The sequence below is a fragment of the Kwoniella botswanensis genome, chromosome 1 (assembly GCF_036426115.1).
Source record: "Kwoniella botswanensis chromosome 1, complete sequence".
NCBI classification, from domain to species: Eukaryota; Fungi; Basidiomycota; class Tremellomycetes; order Tremellales; family Cryptococcaceae; genus Kwoniella; species Kwoniella botswanensis.
This window is the reverse complement of record NC_088599.1, coordinates 1,228,086-1,250,049: the sequence shown is the minus strand read 5'-3', so window position 1 is coordinate 1,250,049 and position 21,964 is coordinate 1,228,086. Positions and strand designations below refer to the sequence as shown.

Sequence of the window (21,964 nt, the reverse complement as noted above, 5' to 3'; positions counted from 1 at the left end):
GGCGACAATAATGGATATCAAGCTAGTGCTTCAGAGTACCGTAGTTTAACGGAAATAATGTCCAGTCCAGTCCGTTATTCCCAATGGAATAGCACCCGAATACTCAGATTACTGTAATAGCTATAAGCACATCCAAGATAAACTGACCAAGGTAGATATCCAGTTCATATGCTTACAGGTGATGGTCATTACCTAATCCTTTGTAAAGACGACCAGAGTCGTAATGTAGTAACTAACTACAATATTGCCACATAAGATAAACAAACAACTGGGATTTTTAGCCTCAAATAAGGTCCCAAAGGTTAACCTAACCTTCGACCTCCATCGTCAAGGTTTATCTTTGAGTGCTTTCGTTTCGACCTGATCACCTCGGCATCGTTTGATATACTGTATTACCATCCTGGCAATAGCCATATCTCCACAACGCCATCGCAGCGACCTCGCGCACATAACTATGCACCAGATTCATCAATGTGATTGACTCGGCAATGTGTGATACGTCTCTCTCATGCACATGATCCGCTATCATCCATTCAGAAATCAACATTCGGATATCGTAAAATGGACATCATGTGAGATGGAGACGAAGGTTGTACATCAATGGATGGGAGGGAAGGGAGACGGGAAGGTCCTATAGACTTGTGGCAAATGTAAGCTGTAAAGATAGCTCTTGCAATAACTGAGCAGATTTGAATGAGAACTCGACATAAAAACAACTAAACATGAGAAAATCCAAAACGTCATATGAAATCGGGCTGAACTGGATCAATCCAACCCAATCAATTCATTCATATTCTTTCAATGAAATGACTGATCGACAACGGATTGACTTTCTTGATAATGTAGTACAGACCAAACATACGAACATGCAAACAAAGCGGTCCAGCTGTCCACCCTATCAAATGCTATTTTTGAAGCTGATCTGAGATCTTCAAGTATGTACATTTTCATTGGGAATGGCTAAGAACGAAGAACAGATAGAAGGATACGGTAAATAGGAACTCGAAATCGATCGGTACCTATCCCGTAGCACAACAGTCCGAGCACCAAGAACGAGGTACAAAGCCAACAGGACAGGACAGCAAGCAGGGCAAGGAATAACAGGTCAGTGCGTTTGTTTGTTCAACAATTCCTAAACTCACTTCTATGCTGATACTCTTCCACAGACAAGCCATTATCGTCATAGTAGGACGTGCGCGCAGTCCTAGATCAAATTGAAGGAAAGGAACCATTCGTGCATGTGTAGAACGTTTCAAGGAGAATAACCACCAAGGATAAAAGAGCTGTGAGTACGCGCCTGACCTTGTATACACATACGAGTTCATACCCCTCAATCAAGCGTTCATCACGGATATACGGTTACGGATTTGGTCGGAGTGATAAGACCCGAATAAGAAAGGCAGTGTGTGTATACATATCACTTTTCAAGAAACGGAAGATTGATGCGTTCGATGATGACGTTGAAAGTTCATTCGAGGGTTGAAAGTTGACTGATCGTGAAATTTACCAATCATGTTATAATAGTCAATTCTTCGTCAACCTCGCTCCGAATCCTCCGAATCCAATCCGATAGAAGTGGTAGTTTAGGTTATTCGAGAGGAGGGGATACTGTAGGCTAAAATATCTGTGATTAGCGTGAGAAGGTGAGTTCTGAGTAAATGATGAAAGGTCTGAAGAGTTGTTGATGGTACCTGTGTCAATTGTTCCAGCATCAGCATCGATCATCAACCAGTTTCGCATTGATCGGCTTTGACTCTTGTGCTTGACAACGCAACGACCTATTCCTATAAACGTCACTTGCATACTTCACTCGCTAGTCGACCTCACCACTCTGTATCATAAGATAAGAAGATAGAAAGCGAAATTTGTAGCCAATATCCACGTTGTATATAGTCAGTCGGTCTTCATAGTGAGTGTCTCAACTCTATTGGGCCGTCGGTGTCGTTTTGATGGGAGACTAGACTAGTCCAAAGGATGGGGAGACAAAGTGGAAAAAATGCGTGGATAACATGCTGGTCGGAGTTGATCGACGTAAGAATTGCTGCACTAGGCCATTCACGACCCCACCTCTTCCTGCGTTCCAGTCATTCCACTTCCTCACTATTCTCCTATCAATCCCATTCCCTACCTGGTATCCAACTCATATCTGGTCTTGACGGGAAGAACCAAGCATCAGCTGCCGTCCTTTCGGTGGCTGAAGCTAGAAAAGGCTTTGCTCTTGCCCTACGGCAGATCGAGTCTTGACAACCAGAAAGGGATATGTCTCAACGTCCTGATACCTTTTCTCGGGCTGAGGAAGGGAATGATGAATATAGTCTGGGTGGCGAAAGTCTCGAAAACTGACCTCTACATTATGAATGATAGATCGATATCACATTATTATTGTCCCTTATATTCATAACCGTTTCGTCTACCATCAAACGTCGCAACCGAAGTTCAGGACGCCTTTTATCCGTTTGACTGTACTGTATCAAATTTTGCATTGTTGATCGGTGAGTGAACAGATCTCTATCGATGCCGCATCATATCAATCGTGAACAGAGTCGTGGTTCAAAGAGATCAGAGTGTATTGTGGTGTAGGGCAAGTCTTGCTGATTAACGATTGGTGGGTCAATGTCAATTGTACCCTATTCTCCTACAGCACTGCATCTTTTCTTCCCTTCGCATTGGTATCAGTAATCGTTAAACGATCTTCCCCCTGATCATCTCATTTAACGTTTACGAGTTTATCAATGATTGCTACCGCTCAAAAACAATTACCACCTCATCTCCTCCATCCGTTCCCTACCACCAGCATCATGCCGCAACAGCAACCGCATGCCTCTTCCTCCAGAGGGGCACCGCCTCCCCCGATACAGACTGGTGGAAGAGGGATCAAAGGTTTCTTTTCTCGAACGAAAACTATGTCACCTGAACCACCTGAATTACCTGCTTCCCGATCAAGGTTGAGATCCTTCATCAATGATACGGCGAGAGCAAGGACCTCTTCGAAACCACAAGCAATAACTACTCAAGGAAGAACAGGTGTGAGGACTGGAGTCGGTAGAGATGGGGCGGCTAAAACAGGTCAGAGGACGCTGTGTTCAGAAGTCACATTAGGTCGCCAACGTTTGGAGAAGGAGCTGGGGAGGGTTAGACCTGTGACACCCACCGAGAGGACACAGCGGCAGATCAGGTTCAATCCTACAGCTCTACCAGCTATGCAGAAAGGAGACGATGGGAAATGGCAACCACCATCATTGTCAAGAGGTTCAATGTCAACATCAGCTCTTGCGACTTTAGTACAGGATGAAGATGATGACAAGACGGCTAGGAAAGGCGGAGAGGAAAGAGCTAGGAAAGATCATAAGCACACGTTATCCAACCTTTTCCAATCGACTACACGTCATAAATCTACATCAGTAGCTGTTCCGATAAGGCGACAACCTACGGATGACCATAAGACTATCAAAGCTACTGCGAGGGATCGCACAAACGACGTTGGACCGGTGTCCACACCCCAAATTCACAGACCTTCACCAGCAGATAGTAGTGGGACTTGGCAGCAGATCTCCCCGCTTCAAACCCCTTCTCGTCAATCAGTCATTCGACCGAATCCCGACAACACCACTATTAAGGCTCTTCCCCAGTCGAAATCACCGGTAGAACCTAAAAGACCCACTCATACTGTCCCGCTACCCCCTACGCCTATCAGCGCACCTTCTATGCAACAATCCAAATCCGACCCAATCAGGCAAACTCACACTACCTCTACGAGTCCAACAACTTCTTCCAACTCAATGCCTCCGCCTCCTGTGCCTACACACGCCCGACATGACTCCTCGCCAACTTCCATCTTATCACACGAACATTACTTATTGCGCCTGTCGACTACCTTTATCGTCAAATCCCTCACACCTATCGTCAAAGGGTCAGCTTTCGTGCAGAATGATAAGAATATAGAGATGAGGCGAATAGCAGATGATACGTTGACAGCTTTGGCTAGGATGGAAAAGGCCTGGGGAGCGGATTGGGTCAGAGCAGCAAATACCTTGGCCAGTACCCCATCTTCCACTACGATCTCGGAGAGTCCAGCGATCGGATCTACGGAAGCCAAGGTCAGACTGGTGTATGTGGGGGATAGAGCTAAAGAGAGGGAAAGGAAAGCTTGGGTAGAAGCGATGAAGGATGGTATTTTGCTCTGCTTGTGAGTCCTGATCTCTCCATTGATTCTGTGAAATCACTGATATTGAAAACCCTACAAAGTCTGCTCAATCACCTCTTCCCTGCTCAACCCTCCCATATACCACGCTTGAACGTCACAGAAGATGGAATACTCCGAGCTACCAATCTCACACGGTTCATCACAGCTTGCCAGACTGTAGGATTGCCAGATACTGATATCTTCGGCTTGGCGGATCTGCAAGAGGGTTCCGAATCGAGTATAGGTCGAGTTGCACAGACTGTGATCGCTCTAGCAAGACTCGCTGGACCTCCTGCGGCAGGAATTTCTCGCGCCAAATCACCCAACAACTCCAGACCCGGATCAAGAAGCAATAGTCGACCTCCTTCGCGAGCTGCTGCAACTTCCACTTCACCGCCTCGCAGTCCGTCTACTAGTCCTCGACGAACTTCAGTTGAGTTGTCCTCCCCATCCAAGCGGTTGTCAATTGACAAGAATATTGTTTCGCCAAAACCTTTTCCCAACGGGATCAACATGGATCGACAAGGCTCGAATGAAAGTCAGAATGAGCTACACACCAAATTGCAGATTGCGACGGACGCAAAGGCTGCTGTAGAGTTGGATGATCCTTCATCATTCAAGACACCAACCACTTCGACCTTTGCTCTGCCACCTACATCATCCGAACCACCAGCTATCAAACGCACACCGCTATCACGAGCGTCAACGCAGCCAAACGTATCACCTATCAGACCGAAATCACCCACCTCTTCCCCCTCTTCTCGAAGTATCACTCCTGTCACCCGAACGGGCAATCTTCAGATCCGACCATCCCTTCGACCCAGAAATACAACATGCTCTCGCGTATCCGTTTCTTTCGCCGACAACGAACCTTCTTCACCTCGCAGCGAAAATGCACCTCAAAGTCCGCTTCCGCTGATCTCCCATTCCAGAGAGAGAACCCCAAGTTTGATCAGTGCTGGTTCAAGAGTTACTTCTTCAAATTACAGTCGTTCAAGCGCTGCATATTCCGTCGCTACCGTCCTAGGAGGTGATCATGCGAATGCTATCGACTTGACTGAAGATATCGAAGATGAAGCAATGATGCATCAACTACGAGAACGTAGAGCTAGTGAGAAGAAGTTACAAGAGGCTAGGCACAAGATCATAGGTACGCTATTAAGCAGCGAGGACCTACCTGAAGATCTAAGGAGAGCAGTGAAAGATAGTCCGGAAAGCCTAGGTCGAGCAAGTGAAGAAGCTAGAAACACAGCTCTCTCCGATTCACTAGCTGCGTTAGAGGGGAACAAGACTGCCGCTAATCTCCCTACGAGAATAGAAACTAGTCCAGGAAGAAGACCTTTAGCTCGAAGAGGGATGAGTATCGAGATTAGTCGACCGAATGTGAACAGGGTGCTAGAAGAGGAGGAAGTCAGCTCGAATGGTACTTCGGTAGCTATGCCTAATGATGGATCACGTCCTTCTGCCTTACGAAGGCTTAGCTCAAACGGCAAAGTCTATGTGCCCAAACGATCTGCCTCTCCCGCGTCCAACCTTACCAGTCCTACCGGTACTGCTTTCCCCACTTCGCCATCGGTACCCAACCCTTCTTACATGAGCCGAACCACCTCTCTCAATACGTATCAGCCTGCTGTAAGCTCAGAGCAGTCCCGTCCAACGGACAAAGCGGAACGTAGACAGTCGGATGGATATCCCCGAAGCAAGCTCCATCAACATGGAAGAGATATAGCAGTCTCCACTGAGGAATCATCCAGACCTTTGCAGATTCGTATCAACAGTATGGTCAACCTACCTGTTTCGGGAATGGAGAGATCACCGTCGCTTTACAGGGAGCATTCGGGTCAGAGTGCGGTGAGAGCCAGCCAATCTCTTCAGGTGTTGGAATCTAGAGAGCCTGGATGTCCAGTTGTCAAATATGTAAGTGACCAGATGATGATGAACAGTCGGAGGTCAAGCTAAAAGTATGTCTCGGTGTAGCAACTTGGTAACTGTATCGGTCGAGGTCAATTCGGTTCTGTCTATCGTTCACTGAATCTTAGTACTGGTCAGATGGTGGCTATAAAGCGGATCAGACTTCATGGAATGAGGGAAGATGAAGTCACAGACGTGATGAAAGAAGTGGAATTGCTCAAACGACTATCGCACCCTAGTATCGTAAAGTACGAGGGGATGTCAAGGGATGAGGAGTACCTGAACATCGTGCTTGAGTAAGTGATTTCTGTGGAGACATCCAATCCCAACTGACACACTTGGGCGACATGCAGATTTGTCGAGAACGGATCTCTTGGTCAAACACTAAAGTCTTTCGGTAATTTCAACGAACGATTAGTCTCATCGTATGTAGCGAAGACCTTGGAAGGATTGGATTACCTTCACTCTCAAGGTGTTGTACATTGCGATTTGAAAGCTGCCAATATCCTCTCAACGAAGAACGGCAATGTCAAACTGTCAGATTTCGGTGTTTCGCTCAATATGAAAGCTGTAGAGAACATTAAGCAGGATGCGAAGACTGCTGGGAAAGAGGGAGGAAAGAAGAGAGTATCGGAAGTTGCAGGTACACCGAACTGGAGTGAGTAAAACCAAATTTTGTATCGTCTTGTTATACTGATGAGTGGGATTATAGTGGCCCCTGAAGTCATATCACTCGCTGGTGCCTCCTTTGCCTCGGATATATGGTCCCTTGGATGCACAGTCATTGAGTTGTTAACTGGTAAACCCCCTTACTCCGAGATCACCAATAGTATGACGGGTAAGTCAGTTGTCGATATAGCGAGTTTCTTTCAGCTGACCAATGTGTTACAGTCCTTTTCCGAATTGTAGAGGATGAAATGCCACCACTGCCTGAAGGTATATCAGATGCTTTGGTGGACTTCCTTAAATTGTGCTTTATCAAAGATCCCAATGCTCGGCCTCCCGCTGTAATGCTATTTGAACACCCTTGGGTCAAGGGACTGATTCCAGAACTAGTAAGCTTTCCAAAATATCCTCTTCGTAGACCAAGCTGACAAGGCTCGATAGCAGGCACTTCGGCCTCAAGATAGTGTTCCATTTCTACGACGAGTCAGTATGGATCTTCGACGCGTAGACAGTCAGAGGCTGTTCGACAATGGTAATCTCAGTCCTTCTCTGGATGGTGCTCCGGATGGTAGACCACACAGACATAGTATGGCAAGTTCTCATGCTAGAGATGGCAGTGGGTCGGATAAAAGTCATGTGCTCGTCAAGACTTCTTTCGGTAAAGGTGAGTCAGCCGATCGAACCACACTGCGTCTTTTTTGACTTCTGACACGCCTCAAAACCACTAGCCATCCCATGTCGAGTCTGTCTGATCGACGTCAAGAAAAGTGGTGTTCTATGCCAAGATTGTGGCTTGATTGCTCACACCTCCTGCGCATCAAAGGCTTCACCCCGATGTGACATACACGAACAACTCGCCTTGTTCACTCGTCAACAGGAAATCCTCCAATCCCTATCACCACCCAGGATCGCATCGCCTCAGCCCAGTTTCAGTTTCGAGAATCGCGAAGGAGGAACCCCATTGACGGCTTTACCAGCTAAACTTTTGAATGGGATTATAAGATCGAAGTCCCGAGGTGGATTACATTCCGCAGGGACGTCAAGTCCATCACAGCTCGATTTGAATGCGATCGGTGGTGAGACCAGACGTAAAGCTGGTATGTACGGGAATGGATTCATCAGTAGACCAAGTCTGGATTCCCATCAACAGCAACTGCCATCATCGAGGTCCACGAGTTTCAACCTACAAGACCATCATCGATCTTCGATGTATAGTAATATGACGGAATATGATAATGATTTAAACGAAGCTAGGAGGAGAAGTGGTGTACATTTCGAACTTGGTGAATCCATACCTGGTGCTATGCCATTCCCTTATAACCATGCCAATGGCGCAGGGGCACCGGTCGAGTTGACTGCTGAGAATTTGGCATTAGTAGGACAGATGAATAATATTTTGGAAAATTCTTCCAGAACGGGAGGGGGACATGTAAGATCGAGAGAAAGTAAGAGTGACTGTTGCATACAGTGATAGGATGAGAAGATTGAGGGTAATGGGAAATGGACAATGAGGTTTGTTTAAGGCATAATATTGATTCAGTAGCCAGTTGTATGATCAGTCGATTATCTTTGTACACATACACGTAACTACCATACTTCAAATATCTCTTAATCATCTTTATATTTCCATCATTGAATACGCTTAGAGATTCATATACACGCATCAGTTCGATTACCCTTTGTTCTTACTATATTGCATACATGCATTTCTCTTTCCTGCTCACTTCAGATATACTCGCATCGGCGATGGCGGAGATACGAAGTCTGTCATTGAGACAGTCGGCCGAAAGGTGAATGAATCGCTTTATCAGATAAGTCTCATGTTTATCGGTTACCGTCGGCGCCAGTCTTGTTCCTCGTACCATCCGAGTAAAATCTTCCTCTCTATGGCCATGAACATGCAATTCCCATGGTCGTGCCGAGGGAAGAGCGAAGGCGTTCGCATTTCATACTTGCCTTTCTTGGTGAATATACATATAAACATGGGACGAGGTATGATCGATGTCGTTGATAGCATTTTACAAAATCGTTCGCATTACAGTAGGGTAATACCATGACAGTAGATCAACAGGAGTTCAAGAACATAGTGATTATAGGTGGTACGTTTCTCACTTCTTCGCGCTGAGATCGAGGGCTTTGTACTTGAGTTTCAGAAACTCAATGATTGTCTGTAATCTTCTTGTGCTGTACACTCGATATTCGTATAGCTTCAATAGCAGGACACGAAGCTGCCAATCATCTTTCATCCAACTTACCACCCAACTATCGGATCTTGTTAATCGATGCGAGAAGTTTCGCTTGGTGGCCTATTACCGTTCTAAGAGCGGTTGTGACTCCAGGCAAGTAGCGGCCACACGGTATTTTGAACAAGTGTGTTGATGAAAGATATGTTGAACACATAGGATGGGAAGATTAACTTACTATACCCCTTACGACTGACCGAGTATTCAAGAGAGGGACACCCCATCAGGTTATAGCTCCTAATAAGGTGATATCACTCAAAGAGTGTTCGGTGGTGTTGGAAAGACCGTTCGAGGGGTCCAATGAAGTACCTTTCTTTGTGAGTTTCTGAACCTTGCACATGCAGGACTTGGAACTCTGCTTTTGATCGTAACCTGACATGCTGATATTGGGGTATCATCAACTAGCGATGTGTCATTGCTACGGGAGCATCGCAACCTCTCCCCACGATGCCAGGATGGAATCAGACCGAAACTGAATTCATCGAATCGCTCAAAGCTTCTCAGAGGGATGTAGAGAAAGCTAAGAAAGTGGTGGTTGTAGGGGGTGGTGCGGTAGGAGTTGAAATTTCAGGCGTAAGTAGAATAATAATTATGATTTAGGAGAATGGAAGCCAGAATCAAGTACTGATGTGATTGCTTGGATGTATGTAGGAAATAGCCGCTCATCATCCTGATAAATCAGTTACCGTGGTTCATAAAGATTACGGATTACTTTCACCTACACCTCCAAATGAGATCCAAGCGAAGGTCCAAAAGGGTGGTAAGGAGGTTGGAAGTTACTCTTCTCCACCTACTGATCCTAGATTATCAATAGAGTTGAACAAGATATGTGATAAATTGGGTATAAAAGTTATATTGAATGATCGAGTGATCATACCTCCTTGTGCTTCTTCGTATCTTCCAAAAGAAGTAAAAGACGAGGAAGATAATGAATACGGACAAATCGAAAATGCCCATGGAAATCCTGAGGAAGGTCAAATGATTCCCAGTGAAAGCGAAATTGAAGGGAATCCACCAAAAGCATGGAACGGTCAATTCGGCTTACAACCTTCCCTCGTCTCACTCAAATTGACGAGCGGTCAAACTCTCGAAGCAGATTATGTATATCCTGGATGCGGGATGAAACCCAATTCGAGACTTGTCAGAGATGTGGATGAGGGTGCTTTGGATGGCGATCTAATTAGAGTTAACGAGTATCTCAAAGTAAGTTTTCTTGCTTCTTATACTCTTTCCAAAGGAAATCTAAGTAACCAATGGTATCTTATCCTGTAGGTAGCAACAAACAACTCAGGAGAATCTATTTTTAGTAAAGGAATATATTACGCTGTGGGAGATGTATGTTCAAGTCCCGGTTTCAAAATCGCTAGAACGGCGATTGTGAATGCACAAAAGGCAGCAACCAAGTAAGCGTAGCTTAGGTTCATTTGACTGTTAATCGAATATTTCCAAAGCTAAAGTTTTCTTCTTCGGAAATTTCTTGTTTGATGTGCTTTTTAGTATAATCAACGAAATCAAAAAGAAGCCATTAAGTAAATATAGTGCAGGTCCAATCTCACATCTTGTAAGTATCCCTCTGGAAAACATCAATATCTGACGATCTGTGAACTGATTTTTGACTCGATGGGATTGGACAGGACCTTCCACTAGGTCCCAATGAAGGTGCAGGAATGACGACTTTCGGATGGCTCGGGACATGGGTATTCGGGTCGAGGTTTACTACTATGATTAGAGGGAAGACATCGGGGACGGAAAGGATCTTTGTAGGCAGGTTTAGGGGTGAGAAGAGGAGTGAGATTGTTTTTGATTGAAGTGAGAATTAGGACCTTGATAGGGATAGCCGAAAAGGTTTTGAATTGTCTTACATGGGTTTTCAGTTATGTTTCATGACAATGTGTTCACTTTTGTTAGATATATGATAATAAGTGATTTTGAATACGTAATGATAGACTTCAGTCATTTTGAGATCGTTCAAAGAAGAGATTGGTCTCCAATAAGCAGAAGAAGAGCGGTCAGTAGCTGGATTAACCAGTCAGCCAGACTCACGCCAGTGATTGCGAAAAGAGAAAGTACTCTTGACTGTCTTGACCGATAACAGCTAGTTCGAGCTGATCCAAACCCAAAATATCCATACGCTCGAATTCATCTATGGACTGACTGCCTTTGCTTCTTCACTCCTCACTGCATTCAAAGCTTCCAACACACCCATTTTCTTCTGCTTCCTCAACCTTATATGCGGTTCAGATATTATCTGAGGTATGGGATCGTCAGGGTATTTCCTCGTATCTCGTCCGTCTATCGATTGTAACCTGAATGATTTCGTTTTGGATGTGCGTAGACCGTGAATGATAGTTACTTTGTCGTCTACTTTAGCAACTATATAGAAGAATACATGACAATGTCAATACACGTATATATAGAGACCGATGAATTGACAGAGTTATATGACCATAAAGACTCACCCTCTCCCTCATCGTGAACAAGGTACTTTTTATGCCTCTTGATTTCTTTTAATATCTTTGGATGTTCGAATATACGTTCGACCTGTGATTGGGATTGGTCAAGTTAGTGGAAAGCGTACCAAAGAGGTATGCTATGGTATGAGATGTACTTACCGTCACCGTCACTGTCTTCCTCATCACACCTGCTTTCGTCACTACGCCTTTGAATATATGATTGGGTCGGTATGGCATGGTCGGAAGATGTCGAATTATCGCTTGTTGATGATCTTTCGGTTCACAGCGTTGAAGGAAAAATTGATGCTGTGATGCTTAGGGCGTGTCTGCGAGTAGTGAGTAGTGAAAGCGGGGGCAGGTTCCAGTTGGGTTGATGTGGATGTGATGGGTTTCAATGATTTATGAAGACGTATCAGCATCAGTAGTTGTAGTATTGAAGACGACCTCGAACCTCAGCTTTCAACTTTTGAACGGTGATTACATTGATACATTGTTTGGTCCACGCACATATGTTGGATGAGGCCTAAAGGGGGTGGCGTATATAGAAATGAGGTCGGGAGTAATATAATGTTGATTGTATGAGTATGTGCCCTGATGTTTTGACGCGTCGGATCAATCCATTTTGATTTGATTTTGTGATTTCTTTCTTCTTTCTCTGTCAACCTAACATCCTATAATCAGCGATGACCATGATTTGACAGTGAAAGTGACATCTGATCACCATGTCCACCCCCCGCAATAACCTTCAGGAGATCATGGCTCGGACCCAGGGGAAAAGAGCTTCGCCGACAAGCTCAAATGCAGTAGCGGGAAGTTCGAAAAGTGATGGCGTTAGGACCCCTGTGAGCTAATTAATCTTTTACGCCATCTCCTTGACTGTACTCATTTGAGGCATATAGGGTATATTTAAACTTGCTCGACCACCTACATCTTCTTCATCTCGATCTACACCCACGACGGAACAGCAGATACTCAATATGCCGGGGGTGAAACAGAGTCAAAGTGCGTGATTATTTCACTTTAATTGCCACCTATATCTCACTTCTCAACTCCGATGTTATCCTTAGACTGATGGATCTTGTAGCTATCTCGCTTGCGTCCCGTCCGATGTTGAACGGCACTCCCTCTTCCTCTACATCCAATGTCGATCCCTCTCGATCAAACATGGCGAAACTACAGTCAAGTCACCTCATGACTCCCTCTTCGACGGTCGGATCACCGATGGTGATGGTAGGCAAAGGCAAAGGGAAGGATAATACTCCTCGAGGGATTGCCGTTGGAAGTGGAGCTAGAGCATCTAAATTTGCTTCTGTAAGTGCTTGGCTTAACATCTAGAGCAAGCTAATTGGTTGTGTTATGATAACAGTGGTCAAACGAAAAGGTAGCCGCCGAGATCGTCAAATTACTGGAGGATAAGGATGTACTAAAAGATAAGAAGATGGCTATTCTCATGGGTCAAGGTGATGCAGATGGAGACGAATTCATTGATGAAAGCATGTGAGTCCTAAGCAACCGGATTTTAGTTTCGAAATACTGAAGGGACTATGTTAGCGAATTCCTCACCACGAAGATTAATGCACTCAAAGCTGAGATGACCGCTCGTACCTCATCTCCATCTGCCGCTCCTGCTCAACAGACCCTACCTCCTCGATCTTCAGGCTCAACATGTGTATCCGTCCCACAAAGAGATTATCCCACCCCCGATACGATAGGTTCAGATAGGTCGAGAGCGGTTTTAGGAGACTTCAAGGAGAATCGGTCAAAAGGGTTATCAAGTGATGACGGGGATCCAATTCCTCTATTTCATAAAATTTCCAGTGATTCCATGCACCGTACTGAACAACCTCAAGCTGGACCTTCTCGACCCCGAAAAGCACCTGCTCCGCCACCTCAGTATGATGATTTTGATATAGCTATGGCAGAAGAGGGATTCGCCGAAGAAGATGATCCAGAAGAAATGTTAATACCACCTTCGTCACCTCCTCCTCGAGCCATCACCCCGCCTCCTCGCTCTCAGCCGAAGCAACCACCTCAGCCACCACCGTCGAAATCTGCTGCAATAGCTGAAATGGAGGATTTAGCTGTAGAAGAGATATTTTCGTCCCCCATACAGGTGACATCACAATTGCCCCCGAGGGTCGTAGCTTCCCAAGCTCGATCGGTACTTGGTGGGCCTCGTCCACCTTCTTCTCCCCCCAGACCACCCAATGTCCAAGCACCGCAACAAAGGACTATACAAGTTGAAAAGACATATCCATGGACTAAGGAAGTGGAACATAAGTTAAGACAGATGTTCAAATTGCCGAACTTCAGGAAACATCAAAAGGAAGCTATAAATGAGACTATGGCAGGTAAAGATGGTGAGTTGATCAGGTCCTGACAATATGGGACACTTTCTGACATAGGATGTCCAGTATTCGTATTGATGCCAACTGGAGGTGGGAAGAGTTTGACATGTGGGTGAAATGATAATATGATGGCTGTGAGAAATAACTGAAGCATTACTTCAGACCAACTACCCGCCGTTTGTCAACAGGGGAAGACTCGAGGAGTAACATTCGTCGTCTCACCACTTATCTCCCTGATTAACGACCAGAGTCGACATTTATGCAATCTCAACATACCAGCTATAGCTTATACGGGTGATATGACTCAAAAGGATAAGAATTTGGCTCATGAAGAATTGTCAAGACCTGAACCTTACACTCGAGTGGTGTATGTCACACCGGAGATGTTAACTATGGGAGGACATATCAAGTCGATACTGAGAAGTCTACTACAGAAGAGGAGATTGGCTAGATTCGTGATCGATGAAGCGCATTGTGTCAGTCAATGGGGACATGACGTAAGTTGTTTTGGGTCGTCAGTGGTGGAAGTATGCTAATAGACGTTATCTCTATTAGTTTCGAGCTGACTGTAGGTTTTATCATGCAAGATGACAAGTGAATACTGCTGATTTTTCCGTTAGATCTTCGTCTGGGTGATTTACGAAAAGATTACCCTGGTGTACCAATCATGGCATTGACAGCTACAGCTCAGAATAAAGTTGAAGAAGACATTATCCGCTCTTTAGGTATACAGGGATGTTCTGTACTCCGACAATCATTCAATCGACCGAATCTGCATTACGAAGTTCGACCAAAGACCAAGAAAGTGATAGACGAGATAGTAGCGTTTATTCGGACTCAAGGTCAACGTGCTTCCGGGATCATCTACTGTAACTCTCGAGACGGATGCGAAAACCTGGCAAAGCAGTTACGGGATAGATATGAAATCGAAGCTCATCATTATCATGCTGGTATGAGTAAAGGAGACAGAAGGAAAATCCAAGAAGGATGGCAAGAACATAAATTCGAAGTGATAGTCGCTACGATAGCTTTCGGAATGGGTATAGATAAACCCGATGTTCGCTACGTCATACATCACTCTCTACCTAGATCATTGGAAGGTTATTATCAGGAGACAGGACGAGCTGGAAGAGATGGAAATCCTTCGACTTGTATACTATGTAAGTTATGATGTCTTGATGAGGTAGGATTATGCTGATGGGGGTGTCATCTTGATAGACTATACTTGGGGAGATGGTAAAAAGGTACTTAATCAGATCGATCAAGATCAGAATCTCACTCGACCTCAGAAAGAAAGACAGAAAGCCTCGATGAACGAAGTCCTTCGATACTGTAACAATAAAGCGGATTGTCGACGATCTCAAGTACTGTCATTCTTTAACGAAAATTTCGATCCTCGAAACTGTAACCAAGGATGCGACGTTTGCTTGGGAAGAGATCGGAGCGTGTATACGACACTGGATGTGACGGATGATGCATTAAACGTCATTAAGATGGTTCAGTCCTTCGAGAGGGAAGATCGAATAACCATTGTGAATGCCGCTGAATGCTTTAGAGGATTTAAAGGTAGTTCAGGAAAAGGTCTGGATCAGAATCCTCTGTTCGGCATAGGGAAAGATTGGACTAGACAGGAAGGTGAGAGGTTGATACAGACTCTGGTCATCGAAGGTACTTTAGAGGAGTTCTGCGTGGCGAGTGCAGCAGGTTGGACGAATGCCTATCTTCGTGTAAGTTGTCCATTTATCTTCATCAACGATGATTATGTCGACTAACCTCAGGGCTGGCTTTTAGCTGGGAAAAGAAGCTCGAAAGTATCTGAATGGGTCCAAAAAGCTCAACATGGATTTCCGACAAGCGTCACCACGCAAACAGCCAGCTAACAAGAAGACTGCATCTAAAGGGTCTGGATCAAAGAATCAAGCTCAGATCGCCTCATTCGCACGTAAATTATCCAACCCGATTTCTAGGAAAAGATCATATCAACAGATCTTGGCTGAGACCGAAGAATTTGATAATTCACCTTGGGGAGATACCGATGACGAAGATTATCGACCTGATGATGATCCAATCGAAATTGATGATGACGCTGATGGAGATGCAACAGAGGTAGAAGCGGATGATGATTTACCTCTAGCGGTGAAAAGGCGCAAGACGGCAAGAAAGGAGATTGGCAGTACGATTGTGCCTAAAGGTGCTACGAGTAGAGTACAGGTCATCGATGTTGATAGAAGTAGCACGGGCTCTCCGGTTGAGAATTGTTTGAAAGCATTGGAAAAGATGAGGGGATCCGTAAGTCAGCTTCGTCTGGAATCCCGTTGTTCAATGTCAGCTGATGCAGCTTCTCCCGTGTACGCTGTAGGTATTGGCGAGGAACAAGAATGCACCGCAACTGGATGATGAAATGCTACAGTATATAGCAGCTACTATGCCCACGAGTGAGGTGGCATTGAAAAAGTGATAGGTCGACCACTGACGAATATGGATTTTATAGACGAAGTTTCGCTTAAAGAGTGCGAGGGGATGACTTCGGCTCACATGAAGGTGAGCACTGCCTGTGTACTGCTCAGGTTAATAACCCAGCTAACGTGATGCGTATTTTAGACCTGGGCCACTCGTATCATGGGTATATGTGTCAAACATCGACCCGCATATCACGCTGCTGATCCTCAAGTCGCACCTTTGGCTACGGTTTCAGCAAGCTCAGCATCAAGGAATAAGTCAGTTCACTCACCGCTTCCTCTCAAGGCCACTTCTACCTAGACAACAGCTGACGACATTATGTCACCATACTGTAGTGTGATCTCGAGGATCCAGCGTTACGCCTTCGACCCGAAATCTAATTCCAACAATAACGCTTCTTCTTCTTCGGCTAAAACATCTTCCTCCTCCACTCCATTAAAGCGAGCAACGACATTAGCTTCATCACTTGCGACTTCCAAAACATCTCTCACGCCCAATGGACAATTGACTCTGACGAGTAGAGCTAACGGTATGAGACCGGTATTAGTACCCCAGAATTCGAATGGTAATGGGAGGAAAGATAAGTTCTGAGTGTTAAGTGCTGAGGATGTATGTATGTATTTTTGTATGTATGTATGTATGCGGTCTAGATCAAGACGTATGTACTTCTCTGTTATGTCATGGTATGGTATGATATGATATGGTTGCAACATATATAAGCGGTTTTGGGGATTTCACACTCATCCTACTCGGTATCGAGCCGTGAAGGTAATATGTGTTCACAGTTTTTGTCCATCGCGATACCTTGCATGCTATTGCGAGAGGGATGCGCTGGACCGTAATTAGATGAGTTGGAGTGGATTATACTGCTGTAAACATATACATAGACGGACCCGGACTTTACGGAATCCACTAATTCTCATGATCATGATCGATCCTTTCTTTTTTTACCTTAGCTTCGGGGAGAAAAAGGAAAAAGAGTTCCCTTATCTCGAAACAACTGACATATGTAACGTTACTCTAGTACCCAATCGGTGTCTGAGTCGTCTCTGTACATGGAGTTCCTCCTGCCGAAGACTTTACACAAAGTTGAAAGATCGTAAGATCATCATCTCGTTATGAGCTGGAGTAGGAGCGTTTTTTTGGAGATACCGTTATCATTATCATCGTCATCATCATCGTCGTCGTCGTCATCATTGTGTTGAGAGATTGGTGACAGTAATGGAAATTCGGTAGGATGGTATGGTCGAAGGTTGCTTACTCATCTTTCCTACCTACCTATCCTATCCTCAGGGCTATCAGCGGGACGTTACACAATAGTACAACTCCTTCTCACGCGGATGCTTTCGGATTCAAAAAATCATCAAGCATCTCTCCAAACCAAACCCGACGCGCGTATTCCTTTGTATACTTTGTCAAAGCAAGGAACCAAGGAACCAAGCTACCATTCTTTTTTAACTTCTCTGTTCGAAAAGGGGTTCCATCTGTTAACTCACAAAGGCTTGAACAGATTAAACTACCACTATTCGTTATCCTTTACGCTGCGATCCATATCATTCATTTAGCGTCGTCATGTGAGGGCTACTCCCCATTAGTCTGTTCTTCCTTCCCAAGACAGGTATTACGTACTAAAAGCAATTTATCAACGGCACGGTAGACCGAAGGGTCTCTCGTTTCTTTTTTCGTCCCTCGTCATCATGAGGAGGGGATTTGGATATGATCCTACCTAGAACGGGATAGGAGCTATGTTCGGCTAGCTCATACCAAGATAAATTAGATCAACCCAAGAAGTAGACCTTGGACGTGTTTTCGTGCTTTGACTACGGTAATGTCGTGATAACATCAATATATCGCTCTGGGTCTGGTAGATCGATCAAAAAAATCAGAATCGAAATATCGAATAAAAGAAAAAGCACATTTCTTTCTTTCTTCAATCATATCGACTTACACTGACAGATTCAGTGGAAGATAACGAACAAGACTAGTGACCTCAAGATCACCTGAACCATAGACATCTTAGTATAGAAGCATAGACATCAAAATACAGACTTAGAACCAAAATACCAAGGTCAAATGAATCGACAAATCTGAAAATGTTCAATCCCAGCCTTCTCTAATTTGACCGATCATTCGTCTCGAAACGTTCCATCTCCCAGAAAAGCAGACAATTATAGACCTTGCTAGAGACGGCTGCTAGGAATACATATCACCTGATTTGGAGGATCTCGGCATATTTATAGGTGAGTTTCATTCAGTTTTATACTGTCATCATCATCTGTCTCATCCTCAAACGTCTCATGTATCATACACCGGGATCGACATGTCTCGTCTCGGGTCATCATACATGATCCTTTCGGCCTTTCCAAATTTCATCTGTTCCGAACAGTTGAGACAAGCTAAAAACCTCATGCTCTCAGACCCATCTGCACTTCGCTATAAGTATTCTACACGGGTCCGCCTTCATCATCCGACTTGGTCATCATGGAATCGTACACTATAAACGCACAGGCTGGACCTTCCTCCCCTTCGTCAAGACTCACACTTGGTCCTGTCATATCGCCAACTACGAAAATGATCCCTCTGACTGAACAAGAGATAGATCTAGGTGAGTAGGACGCTGTTAAGTTTTGATATGTATGAGTATTGATAGATTGCTATAATACAGATCACAATGAATCGACCCCTACCACTCCCAGACCTTACAACACTTCTTTACCTGTAACACCTCCCAGACCCGCTCGTTCCCCTCGTCGATCTATAGATTCTTCCCATCATCGACCGTCCATATCAAGTGTTCACAGCGGTATGATCACTCATGACTGGACGCCTCTTCGGATACAGCCTTCACATCGCAAACGCTCCTTATCCCTTCGATCGTCCATCTCGTCCACACATCCTGTTCCAGGCGACGAGAATCGTTGCCGTGTCTCATTCGACGCTACTCCTGTTCCACCTTCCATCAGCGAATTCTCAGTAATAACCCAAACACCAACTTCTTCTCGGGTCTCACTTGGTCAGCCCACGCCAGCTCAAGAGGAGGCGGCGTTCGACGATAGACGCAAGAACGTGAAGAAAGCTAGATTTCTGGAGGCTCCATTGATGACTCGTTCAGATCACGGTACTAGCTCAGATACGGCGCATACCCATCGATCATATATTTCTGCTTTCACTGGTGAAGATGATCCAGACATGTATGCGGAGGAGTTCAGGGTACCTGTAGATGAAGCGATCAGATCTGTTCCGGGTGTAGTAGGATTGGGAGAAGGTTGGGCAGGTGGTCCTCAGAGTCGAGAGAAGAAGAAATGGTTCCAGCGTCGTCAGACTGTCGAAGAAGACCCTCTGTCGTTGTGGAAAGGAAATGAGCAGAAAACTACTTCGCCCATTAGAGGCATATGGAGTAGATCAAAAAAGAATTTGTTCGGACAGTCTTCACCTGCTTTGTTGAGTGAACAACAGCATGATACTCAGCCAATTCGAAGCTCAACTGTGCTAGGAAAGTTGTTCAACTTGAGTCGATCGAATCTCGCCTCACCCGATTCTTCACAACATGCTAATCCAATCAAGAGTAAATCGAAACGATTCAGTTTGGGTATATTTTCTTCCTCCGAAGTGACACTTCAACAAGATCCTACCATCGCCATTCACCCATCGCCATCTATGCCTGCTCTCTCCCTTACTGCACCTTCGGACCCCACCCCACAACGACATAGGCAAAAACAATACAGTCAATCGTCCCTCGCTCGATCTGAGGGTGATCTGACGATGCCGAGCCAGATCCCTTCCAGATCCTCATCGTTGCGGAAACAAGGTTTACCACCACCTTGGAGACCTTCGTCGATGATATTGAATAACGGTGGCCAGCGGAACTCGATGTTACTCGTACCTCCAGAACAAGATGGGAATGCAACTTCGGACTCAACTACCTCACTGGAGACTCCCGCTACTTGCTTGAGCTCCACTTCGTCCCTGTCCAGGGGTCATGCCCTTACTAGAACAGCTACTTTCGGGTTAGATGATATTGCTGCGGAACAGAGGATTGATGAAGAGAACAATATTTCAGAGGACGAATCGGATAACGATTGGGAACATGTCAGAAGGGAAAGTAGTACATCGAATGCCAATGAAATGAGGAAAGGCAAGGATTTACCACGCATACCCTCGCCACAGCGGAGACCAAGTTTGAAACAACGAAGAACGACCTGGTTGAAGAAGATGAAGAATGTCTTGACCTCCTCTAATACTCAAGATAGCTCTTCGACTTCGATAGGTCAGACAGTTGATCGGTTATTGGCTAGACGGAAATCGTCAAACCCCAGAAATAGCACTGTAGATCCCGACTCTTCTGTCAACTCGGCTGAGCCGACGATGGAACCGCTGAAAACTTCCCCTCTTGCACCTAGACGTAAAGCAAGTAGGATTAAACATCGAAGAAACTCATGGATGATTCGATCTTCGTCTTCGTTGGCTAAGCGATTGTCCAGATTGACCGAACATGAGGAAGGGGACACTGAGCATGAGAATGTGGGACATGATGAGGAGATCGATATTGAAGATGTTGATCATGCCAATCGACTCGCTTCTCCACTCGGCTTTGCATCGCTTGAGTCTTCCGAAGTCAGAAAAGATAGGAGAAAGACCTCGAAGAAAATGGATTTGTCGGAAAGCAGGCGATCATCGAATTTTTCTCTGTTAGCTATGAAATCACGACGAAGTAGCTGTGTGCACCCTCTAGATGAGATCGATAGATTCCCCGGATCAATCTCTATGCCAGCTCTTTCCAAGTTGACTACGACTGATTTGAACCTGAGAGTAAGTCTGGACGGTGAGGAACTGGGATTAGAAGATATCCTGGATGAAGAAAGAAGAGGAAGTATCGTACAATCCATACGATCCGGTACACCCATCCCTTCATTAACCCTGACTCCGAGAGAACAAGCAATTGAGAATACTCTGGATACCTTATCGAGGAAATCGAATAGCATTAAAATACAACGATCGCCTTCGCCCAACCCTTCCTATAGGTCCAAGATGAAAGCAAGACATGCTTCCTTACCCCTCAACACCACACATATATCAGACATCAATATGGATGAGAGGCACACTGGTGGTAAATCACATAAGAGGACTACGACCTTATCGACCATGGATAGTACACATTCTACGAATCTCATCACGCCTAGACATCCTAATGAACTGGCCACTTTCCTGGATGCTCTGACGCTCGTCAGTCCCAGTACTCCAGTAGAGGAAGAACCCATTGTTCCGGAGATTGAAGAAACCCTGGGTGGGCTGACTGTACCCGGTAACGAGAAGAGGAATAGTATCAACACTCATAGGTATTCCGGTGAGAGTTATTTGACTCAACCATCATTGTACGATACGGATGAAGGTGAGTCGAAGTCCTTATCCACACGATAATAGTGTCCTGTATGGCTTTGAGCTGATAGTCGATTCTGTTGATGATACGTAGTTGTTCAAGGCCATGCGATCAGAGTGGATTCCATCGAGGATATGCAAAGACAAGCTAGCGTTGTCTCGTTGACGGATATAGGAAGGAGTTGGTCGACGGGTTTACGAATGAGCAAAGCTTAGTTTGGCTTGTTCTATCGGAGAAGGTTGTACAGTAGAAGAATATAGTAAATGTTCAATTTAAAGGTGGTGTTACGAAAGAGCAAGACAATCCAATGTATGCATCATATT

General features: G+C 45.1%; 5 protein-coding genes across 5 annotated transcripts; 4 read left to right on the top strand and 1 right to left on the bottom strand.

Annotated features, from left to right (window-relative positions):
- Window positions 1-2,732: 2,732 nt before the first annotated feature.
- Window positions 2,733-8,231, top strand: L199_000471 (uncharacterized protein; the record flags this gene model as incomplete). The annotated part of the gene is made up of 8 exons (XM_064886238.1): window positions 2,733-4,186; window positions 4,246-6,100; window positions 6,161-6,390; window positions 6,448-6,752; window positions 6,807-6,932; window positions 6,986-7,149; window positions 7,202-7,424; window positions 7,489-8,231. 8 exons carry the CDS (start codon window positions 2,733-2,735, stop codon window positions 8,229-8,231), a joined length of 5,100 nt encoding a protein of 1,699 aa, XP_064742310.1.
- A 582-nt stretch (window positions 8,232-8,813) lies between these two features.
- On the top strand, window positions 8,814-10,811 carry L199_000470 (uncharacterized protein; the record flags this gene model as incomplete). The annotated part of the gene is made up of 8 exons (XM_064886237.1): window positions 8,814-8,859; window positions 8,968-9,099; window positions 9,217-9,320; window positions 9,409-9,576; window positions 9,655-10,206; window positions 10,276-10,406; window positions 10,501-10,564; window positions 10,638-10,811. 8 exons carry the CDS (start codon window positions 8,814-8,816, stop codon window positions 10,809-10,811), a joined length of 1,371 nt encoding a protein of 456 aa, XP_064742309.1.
- Window positions 10,812-11,146: 335 nt separating this feature from the next.
- Window positions 11,147-11,693, bottom strand: L199_000469 (uncharacterized protein; the record flags this gene model as incomplete). Its single annotated transcript, XM_064886236.1, has 3 exons — window positions 11,147-11,376; window positions 11,463-11,544; window positions 11,616-11,693. 3 exons carry the CDS (start codon window positions 11,691-11,693, stop codon window positions 11,147-11,149), a joined length of 390 nt encoding a protein of 129 aa, XP_064742308.1.
- A 485-nt stretch (window positions 11,694-12,178) lies between these two features.
- On the top strand, window positions 12,179-16,855 carry L199_000468 (uncharacterized protein; the record flags this gene model as incomplete). Its single annotated transcript, XM_064886235.1, has 15 exons — window positions 12,179-12,298; window positions 12,356-12,458; window positions 12,541-12,767; window positions 12,823-12,953; window positions 13,008-13,816; window positions 13,871-13,912; window positions 13,967-14,301; window positions 14,360-14,372; window positions 14,425-14,964; window positions 15,023-15,531; window positions 15,596-16,093; window positions 16,164-16,239; window positions 16,296-16,345; window positions 16,406-16,521; window positions 16,600-16,855. 15 exons carry the CDS (start codon window positions 12,179-12,181, stop codon window positions 16,853-16,855), a joined length of 3,825 nt encoding a protein of 1,274 aa, XP_064742307.1.
- A 1,890-nt stretch (window positions 16,856-18,745) lies between these two features.
- On the top strand, window positions 18,746-21,856 carry L199_000467 (uncharacterized protein; the record flags this gene model as incomplete). The annotated part of the gene is made up of 3 exons (XM_064886234.1): window positions 18,746-18,869; window positions 18,930-21,653; window positions 21,735-21,856. The coding sequence occupies 3 exons, from the start codon at window positions 18,746-18,748 to the stop codon at window positions 21,854-21,856; spliced, it is 2,970 nt and encodes a 989-aa protein (XP_064742306.1).
- Between the last annotated feature and the right edge of the window lie 108 nt (window positions 21,857-21,964).